This window comes from Misgurnus anguillicaudatus, chromosome 21 (genome assembly GCF_027580225.2).
Source record: "Misgurnus anguillicaudatus chromosome 21, ASM2758022v2, whole genome shotgun sequence".
Lineage (NCBI taxonomy): Eukaryota > Metazoa > Chordata > Actinopteri > Cypriniformes > Cobitidae > Misgurnus > Misgurnus anguillicaudatus.
The window spans coordinates 55105101-55121461 of record NC_073357.2 but is presented as its reverse complement, the minus strand read 5'-3'; the positions used below and the strand labels follow the sequence as shown (position 1 = coordinate 55121461).

Here is a 16361-nt window from a genome sequence, read left to right as displayed (position 1 = left end):
TTTTTATAATATGTGTGAAAATGTTTTAAATTTAAGCTAATTTTAACGATTTTTAAGTATAATTCAACGTTTTCAAGTATTGCTTAAATCTAGGTTTTTAGACTTCTGACAAAAGAATGTCAAAAATTTTTTGACTTTTTTGTATCTCAATAAATTAATTAATGCAGGGTTGCGCTGTCCTGTTAACGGTGGGTTGCGTAGTGATTTTTAAGTTATTGGCCGTTCCATTCCCCGCTGTTGCTTAAAGTACCTAATGTTGGCCTTATCGTCCAGCCCTACATACACACCATATGTCTTTTTTTGTGGTAAAGGTTACTAAATTTAGGGTATTTCCGTGGATGTGATTTTTCACAAGAAAGCAGCATGGTATAATTACCCAAGTTCCCTTAATTACAACACAATCTGGCAAACGGATTAATCAGCCTGGTCTCTTTAATTATGATATTTAGTATTATGTGGGTAATATATTATATAATTGCATATATATATATATATATATATATATATATATATATATATATATATATATATATATATATAATTTTAATAGTTTGGTACTCATTGGCCACAACAAAATTATTTTTTCTTTAAAAAGTCACGTATAGCTAAATATCATGATTTCTTGTTCGAATTGGTCACTGTCAATTCTGCAAAGCTTGATTTATAGTTTGATTGACGTGGGCGTCAGTCTACGCAGAGTCGATGTGCATGATCTCTGACTCTAGAAACACGTTAAAGCGTGATCACGGGCAGTGAAGCATGAAGTTGTGTGTCATTTTAAGTATTTGCACACAGCTGTCACGATTGTGCTTTGCTGTGTAGCGCTGTGAAAATGACTGTAGTAAGACTGAAATCTGAGAAGTGGAGCACCATTTCATTTGGGTTTATAGTTTTGGTCATACCTTTTATAGGCAGCTGAAATTGTGGTGCATCATATATAACCATTAGATTAGAAAAATGAATGACACCAAATGTACTTGCAATTATAAAATCACCCATATAAATGGGTTTTGGTTTAGGCCTGGGCTAAAGCAGTTAATTAGTAAAGGAATTGTATGCAAAGAAATTTTATTTCATGATTGTGTCGAACAATAAAACGATCTATTTGTGTATGTAAAATACCAACAGGATTGTTTGAGGGAAAGGCGAGGAAAGATGTGCTGTGATAAATACCCGCTGCTCGAGTACAGTTTCATGCAAGCACCTAACAATATTATCCCCGATAAAAATACCCTCTAATCTGATATTAACCCTCCTCGTGTTGACATCTGTGTCTTTTACAGTGGTGTCTTTACTTTTGTTGTGATAAATCTTCAGCATTTCCCCGTGTGTTGACCTGAGATATCAGACATGTTGATGGTCAGCATTGATTATATTTTGTTGTTTTGTCATCAGGGTATTTTTTGGAGTTCCAGGCAGAATATGTTTGATGAGATGCAGAAGAGGTTCAAGCAGGTAGCTCTGTGTGTGTGTGTGTATTGCACGCATTTGCAGCATGCTGCTTTGTTTGACACTAACCAATGAGATGACCGTAAGAATTAGCTGGTTAGATGGAAATCATTATAAGATTACCATCAATTGGGTTGAGATGACATTTTTGACACTTGTTTTTATATAAATACAAGAAGTTACATTTCAGCTTTCAAGCTGATTATTTAGGTCTGCTGAAATGTTGCCTGCTCCTGTTGTTTGAAATTTAGGAGGGGTTGATGACATCAGCATTAAACAAATAATTACATTTTTTAAAGGTGTGTTGTGTAACTTTTAGAAGGATCCATTGACAGAAATGCAATATGATACACATACCGGTAACTATATTTTTAGTGGTTTATGAAGACCTTACATAATAAACTGTATTTTTAGTGCCTTACAATGAGCCATTTTTTTTATCTCCATACGTCGTGGGTCCCCTTACATATAAGTCACCGTCATGTTTCTACAGCAGCCCTAAATGGACAAACCGCTCTACAGAGCGTGATTCTTCCCTATGTTGACTCGGACGACGACATGTTTGTCCTGTGGCGGCTGCCATATGCGTTATAAAGGTCCTGTTTCTCCTGATCCCATTTTTCAAACTTTTTTAGTGAGTTATGATGTTGATGTTATATCATAAATAATACCTGCAAAGTTATAAAGCTCAAAGTTCAATCCCAGGCGATATATTTTCGCGCGTAGTTGGATGCTTGAACATTTTGAATTTACTCGCTTCATTTGCGTGTGAAATTCTAGTCATTCGAGACATTCACGCGGAAATTTGCGTCATGGGAGGGGCTTCTGCAACTCTGCTCGCTCCCTGTAAGCACGCCACTACTAGAGCAAGCTCCTGATTGGGTAACATGCCATGAATATCTCCCAAAGTTCAGATTTTTTAACTCACGCATTTCCCGCGGCAACGCTCAATTCGCACAGAACGCGCGTGGTGTGAATGCCACATTACCCCCCATTCAGACAGCCAGCGACCAGCAGTAGCAGAGCAACGAGATCTCATTCATTTAAATGGAAACCGGGCGACTTCCGGTGGCACGAGCGAAAGTGACCGTTGGCGACCGTATGGGCGTGTTCAGCGACGCGAGAAAGTTACGAAAAGTTTAACTTTATGCAAATGTAGAGCGAATTTCGGAAGCGACTACCAATGAGAACGAAGGAGTGGAGTTCACGTCATCCTTCTCTCGTCAGTTACTGGCGTAGATGGTACTCATTTGTTTATGACAAGCAGATTTTGAAACGCCTCATTGAAAGAGACGGGCGACACACAGCGATGACATCGCTGGCTGTCTGAATGTGGCGTTAGAGTTTGTGGCTCCGCCCACAGGAATACATCAGTTGCCAACTAAGCTCAAACGACACTGCTAAGCTGCTATCGAATCACAACACACTAAGCAAACTACACAATCAAAAATCTTGACGTTTTTCTGAAGGAGGGACTTCATAGAACAAGGAAGACATCAGCCCATTTTTAGAACAGCGAAAACATCGCTATAGAGAAGTAAATAAAAAAAATACTGTTTTTTTACACACAAAACATGAACACATGTTATATTGCGCACCATAATCACAAGCATAGCTTCAAAAACACAGGAAAAATGGGACCTTTAAAATTAAGTGTTAAGCTGTCTGTTTGTTGCAGTATCACAATTAGGGATGCACCGAAATGAAAATTCTTGGCCGAAACCGAAAAAAGGAAACCAATGCCGAAAAACCGAAACACTGAAAGAAATCATTATGCCAATTATTAGTACAATTCTATTTATGGTTATTACTGTGTACTAACTTTACTAGGAGTGTGTGACAGATAAAAAAACTCACAGTTCGGATCACATTACAGTTTTTTGAGGCACAGATCAGATTATTTTTGGATCAGCAAAGAGCAGGTGGGAAAAATCTAATAAACAATAAAGAAGTTGCAAACATTTACAAAAAAGAACAAAGTTGTACATTAATAAGATCTGAAATTAGCATTAGGTACAGAAATCAAATTAAATGAATCATAACACAATAAATTAAATATATTATTATTTTTAGAGCTATTTGTCTCTTTGTCATGGGTTGTTTGATCAACATTAATGACACAGACTGAAGTAGGTTAATCTGACTGTAATCTATACATACACTAAAGACATAAACAAATGTTTTTATTAGAAAAAGAATACTGTGGAGATACTTTGTTTATATGTGCCCTGTCAATAAAAGAGAGATTTTATGCTTGTTTTTTTATTTAAACGCTTTTCTCTCGTATGTGCACTATTGAGGGCACTTAAACGCGCGCTCACACAGAGACAGAGGGTGAATCCCAAACAGCGCAACAGTCGCTCCACATAAAAATGTTACGTTGTGTTTCGTTGCTTTATTCACCAAATGTAGTTATGTTAATGGATTACAGTATGAGACACATTAGCGCGACTCTCTCTAAAGTTTACACATCAAGACATGATCACCGTGAGTGAAACCCAAGCGCTAGCAACGGATGGGAGGGACGCGGTTGACATTCATTTTCGGTTGACTTTTCGGCTGGATTTTTTATTTCGGCCCGAAACCAATAATGCCATTTTCGGCCGAAATTTTGCACACACTAAGCACAATAAGATGATATTTTATGCTATTTTCTGTGTTTATTCTTTCAGAAATGTTTGTCTTGCATTATGCTTGGAGCATTTGGTAACATGATCAGTTCCTCAGCAGAAAGCACTCATGGCTCAGGCCGTGTGTTTGAGAGAAAAATGTCTCTGCTTTGAAAACATGTTTTCTTATGACTAACATTCTTGCATTTATACTAACTTGCAGTTTAACCACTCCTGTAGTTAATTCCCTTTTCCACCAGACAGGTTTGGTGGCATGGTGATTAGGGCTGCACGATTCTGGAAAAATTTAAATCACAATCTTTTTCCTTTGAAGATCAAGATTCTTCCACAATTCTGAATGCCAACTAAACAAAATAACATAATTTACTAGATGTTCTGACAAAAAAATAAATTGCAGCAATCTCTTTAAAAATGTCTAATTGGTTTTAATATTTTTTTATAAATCAGCTTGTTTACATCTTTTCCCTAGGCCGTGTCCTCCAAACCCTTATGTAACTACAATTGATGTTGGATAGCACAGACCACTTGTGGCTTTTTTTGTGATGAACTTCCATCCTGTAACTACTCAAACTCTGAAGTCAGTTCAGTAGTGTTTACTAAAATTGTGTGTGCTTTACAGATCGAAAGCGCCGCGGAGGAACCGAGAGTGTTGTGTATCGTGCAGGACACCACCAATGCCAAGACGATCAATGAGAAGCTGACTCTCAACCTGCCCGCCTCCACCACTGTTAGTAAACTGTTCGAAGATGTTGCTCGTAAAGCCGGCTACGTCAACGGCTCTTTCTGCCTGGCATGGACCAACTCTACCAATGCGGTGAGATTTTTCTGCATAGTATAAACCAAAATGACCATGGTTGACTGATTCTTACTGATGAGTATTTGAAGACTTTGGTTCCAAAACGCGATAAACGCCTTTAAAAAAAATAAAAATGAAAATCAGTATTATATCAGGTCAGTATTTAAAAGTAAATTCTTAATTTTATGCAAAATACAATATCCGCCGTGTTATTCTGTCATCTTTTCTCCCAAAATGCAATAAACACCACTCCCCCTTTTCTGCAGAATGCAATAAATCCGCTCCGCAAATTACAGCGCACCATTTCACGCATTGTAAGTACAAGGAATCCTAGTTTTCCTCATCTACTTTGTACTTTGTGATCAAAAAGTTGATAAACCTGTGGTGGTTTTCTGTGACGGGAAAGAAACGTAAACCATCAACATCTAATATGCGCAAGAGGCACTCTGGAGCCGGTTGCTTGTTCTCCCGACAGCATCAAGCTTTTGTCATGCTAACACATTGACCCCAGGGGATCTTATGAAAAACTTTTCATAATTTTACTCAGTCCACGAAAATCGAGAAGGTTAAGCGACGCCGAAGTATAATCGCAGCAATGACAGTGTTCTTAATATGACAAAGTAAGTTAAGTGTTTTGGTTAATGCCATTAATGTTCATTTTTTAAATCAGTTAATACCACTGTTCAACTAAATTAATATAACATGGCAAAGATCAATGCACATTTATATTTTACTTCAATAGATTTATAGCATTTTGAAAAAAAACTTTTCATGAATTTATTGTATTTGGTGGAAAAATAATTATTTTTTTATAATACATCTCTGAAAATCAAGTTATGGATTTGAATTTTTTTATGTTTTTATAACCTAAAGATGCTATGTGAAATTTTGTAACAGAAAATAGTGGTTTTCATCTTGTCACTTTATTGGTATAGAAAACAAGTTTTTCCAAAATTAGATTTCGTTTTGGAACCAAACTCTTCATTTTTTTTAGTGATGCTCCGATCGATCGGCCGCCGATCGTAATCGGCCGATAACGGCATTAAATGACGCGATCGGCACTCGCTAAATTTGCCGATCTGATGAGCCGATTTTTCTGTTTACTTTTGTCATTATAGTGTTCCTGATGCGGCTGCAATTAGAGACCATTTTACACAGTGCGAGCATTTTGTAACCCATTGCTCATGTGTGACGTGATTTAGAGTTCTCAACGGGTCGGGCCAGCCCGACAAACCCGACGGGACCCGCGAATTCGGGCCGGGTTCGGGTCAAAAATATAAGCAACTGAGTCGGGTCGGGTCGGACCTCGGGCTTAATCTTTTACACTCCGCGAAAAAAATTATTAATCATCACTGCTGTTCACCGTAAAGAAAGTCTGGTCTGGCTGCTGCAACATGCATCACAGAGAGGGGCGGGGGATAGCAATAAGCTCCGGGGTGGATCAGCAACGGATCCAGACCGGAGCTGCCGGCTTCAGAGCGGATCCGTTGCGGATCCGCCCCAGAGCTTATTGCTATCACTGCGTGCACGCCTGTTGCCTGGAGAAGAAGAGATGGAGAAAAGTAAACTTGCTGCAGGTGAATTCATTTTTAGGCATATTTATATAGCCTATATTTAAAGTTTATTGTTTCAGTTGTTTGTATTGTTATAAGGCGTGAACATTAAAGCTTGCTTTGAATTTCCGTCTGCTGGTCATCATGATAATAGCCTAACGTTACGTGTGTGAGAAAAAAAAGGCAGGGGGGGGTTGGCGGCGTCGGGCCGTGGGTCGGGTTCGGACAGATAATTCACGTTGATGTGTCGGGTTACATCGGGTCCGGGCTTTAAAAGCCACGGGCCGGGTCGGGTCGGGTTGTAATTTTCAGGCCCGTTGAGAACTCTAACATGATTTCCCTCTCTGCCTTTACAGAGATATGCGTATTTTCTATGAGGACACGCAACACACATATCTCTGCTACAAATGAACAGCGTATACAACACATATCTATCGCGGACAATTGCATCCTCGTGCCGAAAGTTTATTACTTGCATTCGTTTTAAAGTTTTGAAGGTTTAAACATCCATTTTCCTCACAGCTGCTCTTGTTTGCAGACTATGAGGACGCGCTCTGGTCCTCAGCGCAATGCGTCTTCACATCCCTATCAAACAGCGTATACAACACATATCTATCGTGGACAATTGCATCCTCATGGCGAAAGTTTATTACTTGCATTCGTTTTAAAGTTTTGAAGGTTTAAACTTCCATTTTCCTCACAGCTGCTCTTGTTTGCGGACACCCGCCGCACGCATAAACAGCAGCCGGTCATCAGTGCACGTGAAGAGAACGATCTCTCCCACGTCTTAAAGCTACAGTATCCTAATTCATCTCTCAATAAAATTACTCTCTGCTCATCAGTAAAGAACTGTTGTACTTCATACGAATGCGTGTATATTTAATTCATACAGTAAAGACTGAAGTGTTTTATTTTAATGACTTTTAACAGACATAAACCTTTTTAAAGGCATATTACATTTCTCTTTGCAAGAAGAAATATTTGTTGTGCTTATTTTTTTGATTCTCTATTAAAACAACAATAATATACCTTATTTATATAGTTAGTTTCATTTCTACAAATGGTGCAAACACTGCTAAATTATAGATAAAAGATTCCCATTCCACTGCCATTCTGTGATCGGCACTGATCGGCGATCGGCAGATCATGATCTTGGTGATCGGTAATCGGTGATCGGCCCCAAAAATGCTGATCGGAGCATCTCTAATTTTTTTCCTTCAAAATTTTATGATCAAAACACAGATGCTTTACTTTTCAGTTAAGTACTGTTATTAGATTATGATTACTGTAATGCAGAGGTTCTCAAACTGGGGGTGGACCCCCTTTGTGGGGTGTGAGATGTTGCCTGGTGGGCCGCAGTTTTATGACACACTTTAAAATACATTAATTTATCATTAATTTTGTGCAGTTAAATAAGGCTACTAACCAATGGCCCTTCATTGTTTAATTGAATATGTTTTGTTTAATTCAAAATCAAAAAAGTTTGAGATTTTATGTCATGAACTTTCTTTGTGAGGGCATAAAGGGATGCACCCAACACAAGGAGGTACGCACGCCAAAAAGTTTGAGAACCACTGCTGTTATGCAATCCTTTGACATCTGATAGTTTAGCTAGTATTGACAGTGACTGTGCCGGTGTCATGGTTTCAACTGCATTGCTTTAGCGATATTATTAGAGCCATGTCATGTATTCAGCTGCGTGTTAATCCCAGGACTGACCCAGAGCACAGAGACTGTAACTCTTGAGTAGGTCAGTGGATTTAAACCTGTTTTCTCCTTCACCCACACCTCTGTCCTCACCAGCGAAACATTGGCACATCCCGTCCTGTGTGTAAAGGACTCATTATAGTTGTGCGTGGGTCCTACGGCGTAGGATACGCATCGGTTTTCTTATATACTTCTGCTTCATCGTGCAAACACACATGCAGACCGCTGGTAGACAGTATCCATGCGTGTAACCACAGTAGCACCACAACCGTCAATGAAGAAGCAACTTGGCAAGTTAACCCACAAACGAAGAAGAAACCGCAACTTGTTGTGTGTATGTTTTGAGAAGACCAGCAGTGATGGACGTAAACAGGTAGCAACTCCTCAATTTGGCCCATCTTTGTTCTCTCCGTCGCAATTGGAAATACATATGCAGGGCTCCAGACTAACTTTTTTCACTAGGAGCACAGTGGCCCCCAACTGAAAATGTTAGGGGCACAACCAGAAAATTTAGGGGCACATGCCGTAAATCAACATGCTAACCAAATATTTACTTTTTTTTTTCCACTGTATTACTAATAAATACTATAATGCTAGATGCAGAAAGTACAATGTGCTGTTTCAAAATCAGTGTCACATCACAAAAAAAGGTCAAATTTACTGGTCGCACATGTGCGACTGGATGTAAAATTCAGTGGCACACTCTCCAATTTTGGTGGCAAAATGCCACCATTTGGTGGCAGTCTGGAGCCCTGATATGACACAGTTTTTATTTACCTGATGAAAGGGGTTCTAGTGGACCAATCACAGCACTTGCGGTCTGCATAGAACTGAAGCACTGTTAAAAGTTTGGCAAGGTGCACGTCAGGCTACACAGTGGCTAAGGATAACCTACGACGAGTCTTTATTTAAGGTGCAGCTGTCCAAATAGCATCCATCCCACATCCTGGTTTTCTCTATGGTTTTTATCATCCATCAATATATCTTTATTTGCTTAATTTCTTTCCTTGCACCTAAAGGCTTCTCTGGAGCCGGCCAGCGAGTTATCCCTGGTTTTGTCCGGATTTGAGGCAGGAAAGAGAAACTTCCTGCAGCTCACGGATAAGGATGGGGACCAGCCTCTGATTCTTTCAGTAAGTCTTCCTATGAATGCTTTTAAAACAATGTAATGTCTAATCTTGAGCTCATACATTCCCATTGTCATCCAGTAAAACCAGAAGGTATTCATACATCACTCTTTTGCAGGATGAATGTGGCACAGCAGACAGCAGCGGGCTTGATGACAGCTCACAGGACAGATTCATTGGCCCTTTACCGCGTGATGGTACTATGGGCTGCAGTAGTGACTACAGCAGCCCCAGTTATTCGTATTCCTCCGTACTCAACAAATCAGACACAGGTAGACTTACATTAGCATGCATTATTAGTGAAGTATATGATGGACAACTTTGCCACAAACACCTCACCATCTTTGCTTCTCTTCTGTACTTTGCTTTCTAGGTTATGTTGGTTTGGTCAACCAAGCGATGACCTGTTACCTGAACAGCCTTCTGCAGTCCCTGTTCATGACCCCTGAGTTTAGGAATGCACTCTACAAGTAAGTCATCGGTGGCCTGTGTATGGTGCTCACCTGTGGGTTGTTGTATGAACTAGAGTTAATTGAGCTTTAGACACAAGATGTCAGGACTGGTGTAAAAACATTGTGCTCGGTATATTACACATTAGGTGGTAGCCGATCTTTTGTGGCTGTTTGAACAAAAGCAATCCGTTCATATGCATTTTCGACTACCTCTGAATGTGGTCGAAAGTAGACGAGCGCACCTAGATTTTGCGTCGTCCACTTGTGATCTGATCGACAAAGCACATCTTAATACCAGGTCTTAACAGGCCATAGATGTAAATGCTAATTTATCACTTGTCTGCTTGTGTTTGGATCTTGAAACTAGCTGGGTGATTCTCACGAAATCCAGATTTAGAAGGTGTCCAGCATAGGGTTGCCGCGGTGACAGAATTTTCCCACCGGTTAATCGGCGCGTCACAAACCCGGTAATCCCGGTTTCACCGTGTGGGAGGAGCTTATAAATGCGCATGCAGACGTGCACATTTTACTTTCACTTTTGAATTACGCAACTGTTTAAATGCAGTGCTTGCGTACGCTGCGTTAAATCGCGTATGAATTTGCGTGCAATGCGAGCGCAACAGCTGGTTTAATTAAGTGCTTGAGTCAATGTGTGCAGGTAATTCTCACAGAACCCGCCAGTCCCAAGCAGAGCAACCGGCTACTTCGCCATATAGCGCTGCTTGAATGATGGGTTTATTATTTTTCTTGATGAAAAACACAAGAACAAAACGATCTCGGTTATATTAGACATCATATATGTATATTATAACAACAACGAGTAAGCACGCGGCTTCTGTCATCATCTAGTCAGTCAGCTTGCCTCGCACACTCTGACAGGAATAAATGAAATCTGACACCTGATGCTCTGTGACGTGACGCGCGTTCAGCTCCGCTGTCAGCATACACACTCAGTTGTAAGCGTTTGCTCTCTCTAACGAAACTAAATGATTTAATTACACGAAAATATCAAAACGACGGTGAAAGACGGTGTCGCGGTGGGCAAGTGATCTAACCGGTGAGAGGCTGAAGCACCGGTTATCACCGTTTCACCGACCATCGCGGCAAGCCTAGTCCAGCATCAGAATTTTTAAAAAGCCCTTGAAGCCAATATATTTTTTAAATTATATAATATATTTATAATAATATATATATATATAAGATTAAAGTCTGAACTTACTATAACCATCTTTTTTAGAGGATTTAGAAATCTCCTGTAGAATTATAACAATTTTTTAGATTATCATTATCAAAAATTATCATTACCGCAACATAATATTACATTAAATGTATGCATTTACAAACTCATGTTTCGGTAATGAGAACTAAAACGTTGTCTAGGTACTATGACAAACGAAATTTCAACTTTTATCTGGAGAGAAAAAATAAGAACTGCTTACCTGGTAGCCATCTTGAGTGTCACAGTCAATTATGTCCCTTTTTTTTTTAAATGTTAGTTCATTGAGGGCTTAAACAATGATTGAAAATTGTTGCGGAGGATGAGAAAATTGGTCTTGGACACATTTATATTCCTTATTATTATCTCTACATTTACCAATGATCACCAAATATCACATGTTTCTTTACTGTAAATGTTTATAGTATAACATGCACTGAAGCTTTTTATTTTTTAGATTTTTTAATTATAAATATTTCCATGTCAAAGAAGCCAAATCCAGTCTTGGACACGTTGCGGTAATAAAAAATTCCCCTTAAATGTGGAAAAACAACAAAATTGTTTGTATGAAGTCATTTGAAATTATGTGCAAAATAGTACATGAAGAGATGTTTGTAACTTTATGCTTTTTATTTTGATACTCTTACTTTGCATTTACTTTTTTTTATCAAAATGTTTCATGACACCTCATAAGTCTAATTTCATGAGAATCAACCAGCTGTAAAAAGGGCATGTATATCACAGTCGCTAATATTGATGTACTGCACCTTCATAAAATGCTGTAATTCTTTTCCCCAGTTGGGAGTTTGAGGACTCTGATGAGGATCCGATCACCAGTATCCCATACCAGCTCCAGAGGCTGTTTGTGCTCCTGCAGACCAGTAAGAAGCGGGCCATAGAGACCACAGATGTGACTCGCAGCTTTGGCTGGGACAGCAGTGAAGGTATGTATTCTTTATTAAAGGGGATACTTCACCCAAAAAAAATTGAAGGCTGTAGGACTTGCTTTGCTTCTAAGGAATGAGAAAATACATATTTTGCATGAGTATTTGGTTAATTTCAGTAAACAGCTAAAAAAAGAAAACACGTGTAACAATATATTGGATCAGGACTATGGTCTTAAAGGGGAAGTTACACAATTTTGCTCCTGTCTGTCACTCATGTTTATCAAACAGCATTGAGAGAAAATAAATCACTTTTCAAACTTTTAATAAATACATTATTATTTATTATCTTTATTTCTGTTTATCTTCAGTGAGCTTGAGTTTTGTTTGTTTTTTTGTCTTCCTTTTTATGCTTTTTGTAAGAATGATGGAAATTCTACTGTATTAAAAATTTTAAAAACATAAAAACCTTTTATTACAAGATCTCTACCGTAATACATATAATCATCATATAAAATAATCATATGATGTAAGATTTTTGTCATATAGCCCACCCCTACTGGGCACCATGATTTTGTATTAAAACTTTTCCTTTAATGTCACTTTGGAAAACTTTACCCATATTGATGCTTCGGTTATCTGAAACTTTCTACCATGTGTGTTTTTCAGCCTGGCAGCAGCATGACGTCCAGGAGCTCTGCAGAGTCATGTTTGATGCACTGGAACAGAAGTGGAAAGAGACTCAACAGGTATGAGATGCAAGCCCCGCCTCCTAATCACATGGCACTAACCAATAGAGACAGAGCGCAGTTATGCTAGCCTGAAGTAGGAGAAAGTGTTTCAAGAAGCATGTTCTTCTAAAAGACATTCCAGTGTTCTGGATGTGACATTTTCTGTCAAAGTTGAAACATAATTTCTCAGAGAATATATTTATTACTAATATATTTAACATGTGTTTATATATTCCTAAAAGCCTGATGATAATGTCCAGACATCAGAAAAAAATCAATTTATAGACCATTTCAGCAGTAACAACATAAACAAGCGGCTGTCGGGATCCGCACGTAACTTCCGGTAAACTCCGCTAAGAATAAATAACAACAAAGTTCTTTAAACGTAGTTAATTTATATAACAAGCAAAAAAACAACACATAGATTACCTAGGAAACCAAAACATTTGTTATTTTTGACGAGGCATTTGTTCAAGAGATCAGTTTAGCAACTAGTCAGACCATTAAAAAAACGAAACCGGAAGTAAGGTTTGGATCCAGACGTGTATCACGTGCGTCCGATAAAACCGTCTATAGACCGTTTCAGCACTAATGTGATCTAAAAAAAATTGTGCTGCAAATTCTCAGTTTACGTATGCATTGTGCGAAACCGGACTTTACTAAATAACTGTCACAGAAAAAACTTTTTCATGTGCTGTTATGATGCTCAAAGATGAGTTTTAAGTAATAAATTATTGCTCATTTGTCTGATGGGTTGCTTAAAGGAATAGTCTACTCATTTTCAATATTAAAATATGTTATTACCTTAACTAAGAATTGTTGATACATCCCTCTATCATCTGTGTGCGTCCACGTAAGCGCTGGAGCGCGCTGCGACACTTCGATAGCATTTAGCTTAGCCCCATTCATTCAATGGTACCATTTAGAGATAAAGTTAGAAGTGACCAAACACATCAACGTTTTTCCTATTTAAGACGAGTAGTTATACGAGCAAGTTTGGTGGTACAAAATAAAACGTAGCGCTTTTCTAAGCGGATTTAAAAGAGGAACTATATTTTATGGCGTAATAGCACTTTTGGGAGTACTTTGACTCGCCTGAAAAGTCCGCTTCCCCTCATCCCTCTCATAATGGGAGAGGGAGGGTGTTACTGCGCCGAGTCGAAGTACTCCCAAAAGTGCTATTACGCCATACAATATAGTTCCTCTTTTAAATCCGCTTAGAAAAGCGCTACGTTTTATTTTGTACCACCAAACTTGCTCGTATAACTACTCGTCTTAAATAGGAAAAACGTTGATGTGTTTGGTCACTTCTAACTTTATCTGTAAATGGTAGCATTGAATGAATGGGGCTAAGCTAAATGCTATCGAAGCGTCGCAGCGCGCTCCAGCGCTTACGTGCACGCACACAGATGATAGAGGGATGTATCAACAATTCTTAGTTAAGGTAATAACATATTTTAATATTGAAAATGAGTAGACTATTCCTTTAAGGGCCACACGCTAGATTTAGATTTTTTTTAAGTTGTTTGCAGTGAGCTTTGTGTTGCTTTTTAATATAATAACAAAAAAGCAAAACAAGTTGTTCAGGATATTTTTTTCCCCATTGTCTAGGTTGGCATTTCTCTCACTACACATATATATGGCTGTTTCTTTAACTTTTATGGAAAATAAAGTACAATGGAAAGTAAAGTACTCAAAGACACGATTGTTTTCTTAACAGCGTATCAAATTGGTTTAAAAAATGTTGAATTTTTTTTAGATGGTTTGTCATATTTAAAAAATGAAAATAAGGATAAAATTAACCTTAACTAATAACAAATATGTACATGCAGCATCAAACAATCTGCAGCATGTTAAAAACGGAATAAATTGTTGAGTCTTGTTGATGTGAATGTTGAGGTGTGATTGTTGATGGCTAAAGTTTTTGCAATGTTTTGATACACTGTCATTTATTTTCAGGCTGACCTGATTAACCAGCTTTACCAGGGCAAGCTGAAGGACTATGTGCGTTGTTTGGAGTGTGGCAATGAGAGCTGGAGAATCGACACATACCTGGACATCCCTCTGGTCATTCGACCATTTGGGGCCAGCCAGGTTTATGGCAGCGTGGTGCGTCCCTCTCATTATAACCCTCATTGTAATTTCCTAGCCGTTATTTACTTCAACATCTTTTCCCACTGAGAGCAAATTGGCACAATTGCAAAAAAAAATTCTTTTTGCTTACTGTAATAGTTATTAGTTGGCGACCCAGTGTGACACCTTTACAAAGTGAAACCAAAATTACAAATTAATTACTGTGTCGCACCAAAACGGTGTAATGTTGAACTTTCATCACATGTTTCTGTCCTCATGTCGAACAGGAAGAGGCTTTGCAGGCCTTCGTCCAGCCTGAGACTCTGGACGGGCCCAACCAGTACTTTTGTGAGCGATGCAGGAAGAAATGCGACGCCCGTAAGGTGAGTTGGCACATGAGAGCCAGATTAGAGGGGTTATTAGGATCTCTTTGCCATATTTATCTTTCTCATGCAGTGTTGTTGTGTCTCCAGGGCCTGCGATTCCTTCATTTTCCATACCTGCTGACTCTGCAGCTCAAACGCTTCGACTTTGATTACACCACTATGCACCGCATTAAACTCAACGACCGCATGACCTTCCCAGAGGAGCTGGACATGAGCCCCTTTATTGACGTGGAGGATGAGGTGAATGTCAGATAGTCAATAATACCATCTATGTAAAGCTATGTAAAGACGGATGGTAATGCCAGGTGTAAACAGGGCCTATAATATTATACACACATACATTATTTTTGTCTCCATCCACAGAAATCACCTCAAACAGAAAGCTGTACTGACAGTGGGGCGGAGAATGAGGGAAGCTGCCACAGTGACCAGATGAGTAATGACTTCTCCACAGATGATGCTGTGGATGAGGGCATCTGTCTGGATAACACCAGCAACACAGAGCGAGCGCTCAAACCAAAGGTTTGCTTACATTTGCTCTGTTCAGTACAGCACACAAGTTCAATAGAAAGAAATTTACCTTTTTGTTTCCTTTCTAGAGCTCGCTGACCTTTGAACTCTTCTCAGTCATGGTGCACTCTGGGAGCGCTGCAGGTGGACACTACTATGCCTGCATCAAGTCTTTTAGTGACGGTCAGTGGTACAGCTTCAATGACCAGCATGTCAGCAAGGTCAGTCTGCCAGCAAGTTAGATACACATCAACAATCTGTGTAGAAAACTAAAGCATGGACATTTTTTCATGTAAGAAAGATAAAAAAATATGGCGTCTGAATGACACTAAGGTGTTGGTTGCATTTATGGTATGATAGCATGGTAATGTGTGGCATTTCCATCATGTTTGTTCCAGATCACGCAGGATGACATCCGGAAGACATATGGCGGGTCCTCAGGAAGCAGAGGCTATTACTCCAGTGCCTTTGCCAGGTTTGTGAAACCTTTTAGTGCTACATTTGTGACCCGAGGTGACATAAAAATGATAACTGAAAGGCGTTCTGTTTTTTTTTAACAGCTCTACAAATGCATACATGCTCATGTACAGACTGAAAGACCCATCCAGGAACACAAGTAAGGGAACAAACTATGTGAATTAAAAGGATCATATAACATTGCTAAAAGACCATATTATGTGTATTTGGTGTAATGCAATGCGTTTACTTGGTTTAAAAAAACAGTGTATCCACATACCGTACATTTGTTGCTCCTACGCCCCGCCTTACGAAAACGTGGCGATTTTTTTTACAAAGCTTATCGTTTTGAAAATCACTGTGTGCTCTGCACTTGCCGAATACCTAAAGC

General features: G+C 39.0%; 1 protein-coding gene across 2 annotated transcripts in view; it reads left to right on the top strand.

Moving 5' to 3' along the window:
• The window catches only part of usp47 (ubiquitin specific peptidase 47), a 42258-nt gene that overhangs the window by 9104 nt on the left and 16793 nt on the right, over nucleotides 1-16361 (top strand). Inside the window, exons 2-15 of one of the 2 annotated variants that reach the window (XM_073859413.1) lie at nucleotides 1396-1455; nucleotides 4699-4893; nucleotides 9155-9268; nucleotides 9381-9534; nucleotides 9636-9732; nucleotides 11729-11874; nucleotides 12484-12563; nucleotides 14505-14654; nucleotides 14906-15001; nucleotides 15092-15244; nucleotides 15368-15526; nucleotides 15604-15735; nucleotides 15913-15989; nucleotides 16075-16130. In XM_073859413.1, the coding sequence (XP_073715514.1) occupies nucleotides 1396-1455; nucleotides 4699-4893; nucleotides 9155-9268; nucleotides 9381-9534; nucleotides 9636-9732; nucleotides 11729-11874; nucleotides 12484-12563; nucleotides 14505-14654; nucleotides 14906-15001; nucleotides 15092-15244; nucleotides 15368-15526; nucleotides 15604-15735; nucleotides 15913-15989; nucleotides 16075-16130 (1669 nt within the window). The remainder of the gene's footprint in view (nucleotides 1-1395; nucleotides 1456-4698; nucleotides 4894-9154; nucleotides 9269-9380; nucleotides 9535-9635; nucleotides 9733-11728; nucleotides 11875-12483; nucleotides 12564-14504; nucleotides 14655-14905; nucleotides 15002-15091; nucleotides 15245-15367; nucleotides 15527-15603; nucleotides 15736-15912; nucleotides 15990-16074; nucleotides 16131-16361) is intronic. The other variant, XM_073859414.1, reaches the window with a different exon arrangement.